At 40.3% G+C, this 2,173-nt stretch overlaps 1 protein-coding gene across 1 annotated transcript in view; it reads left to right on the forward strand.

Annotated features, from left to right (window-relative positions):
• The window catches only part of LOC105988207, a 72,265-nt gene that overhangs the window by 57,915 nt on the left and 12,177 nt on the right, over positions 1 to 2,173 (forward strand). The window contains exon 14 of the mRNA XM_013019751.1: positions 900 to 970. Coding sequence (XP_012875205.1) covers positions 900 to 970 — 71 coding nt within the window. The remainder of the gene's footprint in view (positions 1 to 899; positions 971 to 2,173) is intronic.

The raw sequence follows: 2,173 nt of genomic DNA on the forward strand, positions 1-2,173 counted from the left end.
TTAACCAATTGTGTCAGCACCATTTACTGAAGAGGCTGTCTTTCTTCCATTCTATTGTTTTAGCTCCCTTATCAAAGATTAGGTGGCTCTAGGTCTATAGGTTCATTTCTGGGTTTTCAATTCTATTCCATTGGTCCTGAGGTCTGTTCTTGTGCCAGTACCAAGCTGTTTTGATTACTATGGCTTTGTAGTAGAATTTGATATTTGGTATTGATATTCCTCCAGCACTGTTCTTTCTGTTAAGGAACATTTTTGCTATTCGGGGTCTTTTATTATTCCATATGAAATTTTGGATTGCCTCTTCTATTTCCTTGAAGAATGACGTTGGGATATTCATAGGTATTGCATTAAATTTGTAGATAGAAACAATGGCTTTTTTTAACCTATGAGAGTTATACTCTTAATTATATTCCTGCCAATCTGCTTCATAGCTCCCAATGCTGCCTAAGCAATCTACATGTTTTACCACCCTACAAGGAGCTCTTCCAGCCTCAACAAGTGAATAGCTGAATAAGAGTTATATATTGCCCTCACTTTTCCTTGCTTCGGATACCAGGGCTGGTGATAGGAGCCTATATATTTGGTATGCATAATGGAAAAAAAGCATTATCTATACCTCCTCTGCCATTGCACTGCTATCCTCGAAAATCATCTTGCCTTGATTACTGTTACTCCACCACCAAGGGTGCGAGGAGATTAAAATATGTCCTGCTGTGACCTAACTGATAGCAGCTATGCCATCTAGGAACAAGCCAAACATCTCAGAAAACTTGAGGAAAGTATCCAGCAAAATGAAGGGGGATGGGACCTATTCTGGTGGCTTACTCCCTGGCTCATGCCTATCTTGGGTCCCTTAATTGCAATTTTCGCCTCATACTAATTGTGCCTTGTTTATTCAGGTGCATGAAGAACATCCTTATGGGAAAGATGGGACTTTTCACCAATCAGTCAGTCAATCAGATGCTTCTAGGTGAGGACCCAATGGAATGTCCCCCATTGAACACTTTGCCCCTTTCTCAGCAGGAAGCAGCTCCAGAAGAAATGACCGGGTGCCATCCTCATTCAATTATTAAACCAAAGAGTGGAGGATGTTAGCCTAGAGGCCACCTCCCTCGAGGCTTAACATGCTCTTTTTCTAGGCAACACTAGGCCCAAGTAAAGGCAACAAATAATCAGTCCCTACCCCCTTTCCCTGAGAGAGCACCCTGATGGGATAGCTATGACCTTATAAGGCAGCGAGATGCTCCAAATCCCAGAGGTTATAAAAAGTCACCTGAGATAATAGCCAACACTTCTCACTTCCTCTCACCTGGTCTCCTTACTAGCAATAAACCTTTCCTTTGATCTTCCTACCTGGAGTCTGCATGGTTTTCTGGCTGAGTCTAATTTATTCTAACGGTGTGCATACTTAATTCAGATATCGATTACTGAATTTACAAACTCTCAGCCCTTTATGATGAAAGCTCTGGAAAATCTAAGAATCCATGGAACATTCTTCAATATAATAAAGGCTGTGTATGACAATCCTACAGCCAGCATTACACTTAATGGCGTAAGCTAAAGCCATTTCCTCTAAATTCTGGGATGAGACAAGGATGTCCACTCTCTCCACTTCTCTTCAATTTAGTATTAGAATGTCTAGCTAGAGCAATAAGACAAGATGCAAACAAAAGGGATCCAAAACTTTAAAAACCTGAAAAAGGATATTAAGGGAGAACTAAGGAAGGAAGTGTAAAAACCTCCCATGCTCCTGGATTAGAAAGATCAACATCATGAAAATGGCAATACTTCCCAAGGCTATCTACAAATTCAACTTCAAACTTCATTCTTCAAGGAAATAGAAGAGGCAATCCAAAAATTCATATGGAACAATAAAAGACCCCGAATAGCAAAAATGTTCCTTAACAGAAAGAACAATACTGGAGGAATATCAATACCAAATTTCAAACTCTACTACAAAGCCATAGTTACCAAAACAGCTTGGTACTGGCACAAGAACAGACCTCAGGACCAATGGAATAGAACTGAAGACCCAGCAATGAACCCACACACCTATAGCCATCTAATCTTCGATAAGGGAGCTAACAAAATAGAATGGAAGAAAGACAGCCTCTTCAGTAAATGGTGCTGGCACAATTGGTTAATCACTTGTAGAAAACTAAAGCTAGATCCT

The sequence above is a fragment of the Dipodomys ordii genome, unplaced genomic scaffold, assembly GCF_000151885.1.
Source record: "Dipodomys ordii isolate 6190 unplaced genomic scaffold, Dord_2.0 Scaffold47, whole genome shotgun sequence".
Classification (NCBI taxonomy): Eukaryota; Metazoa; Chordata; class Mammalia; order Rodentia; family Heteromyidae; genus Dipodomys; species Dipodomys ordii.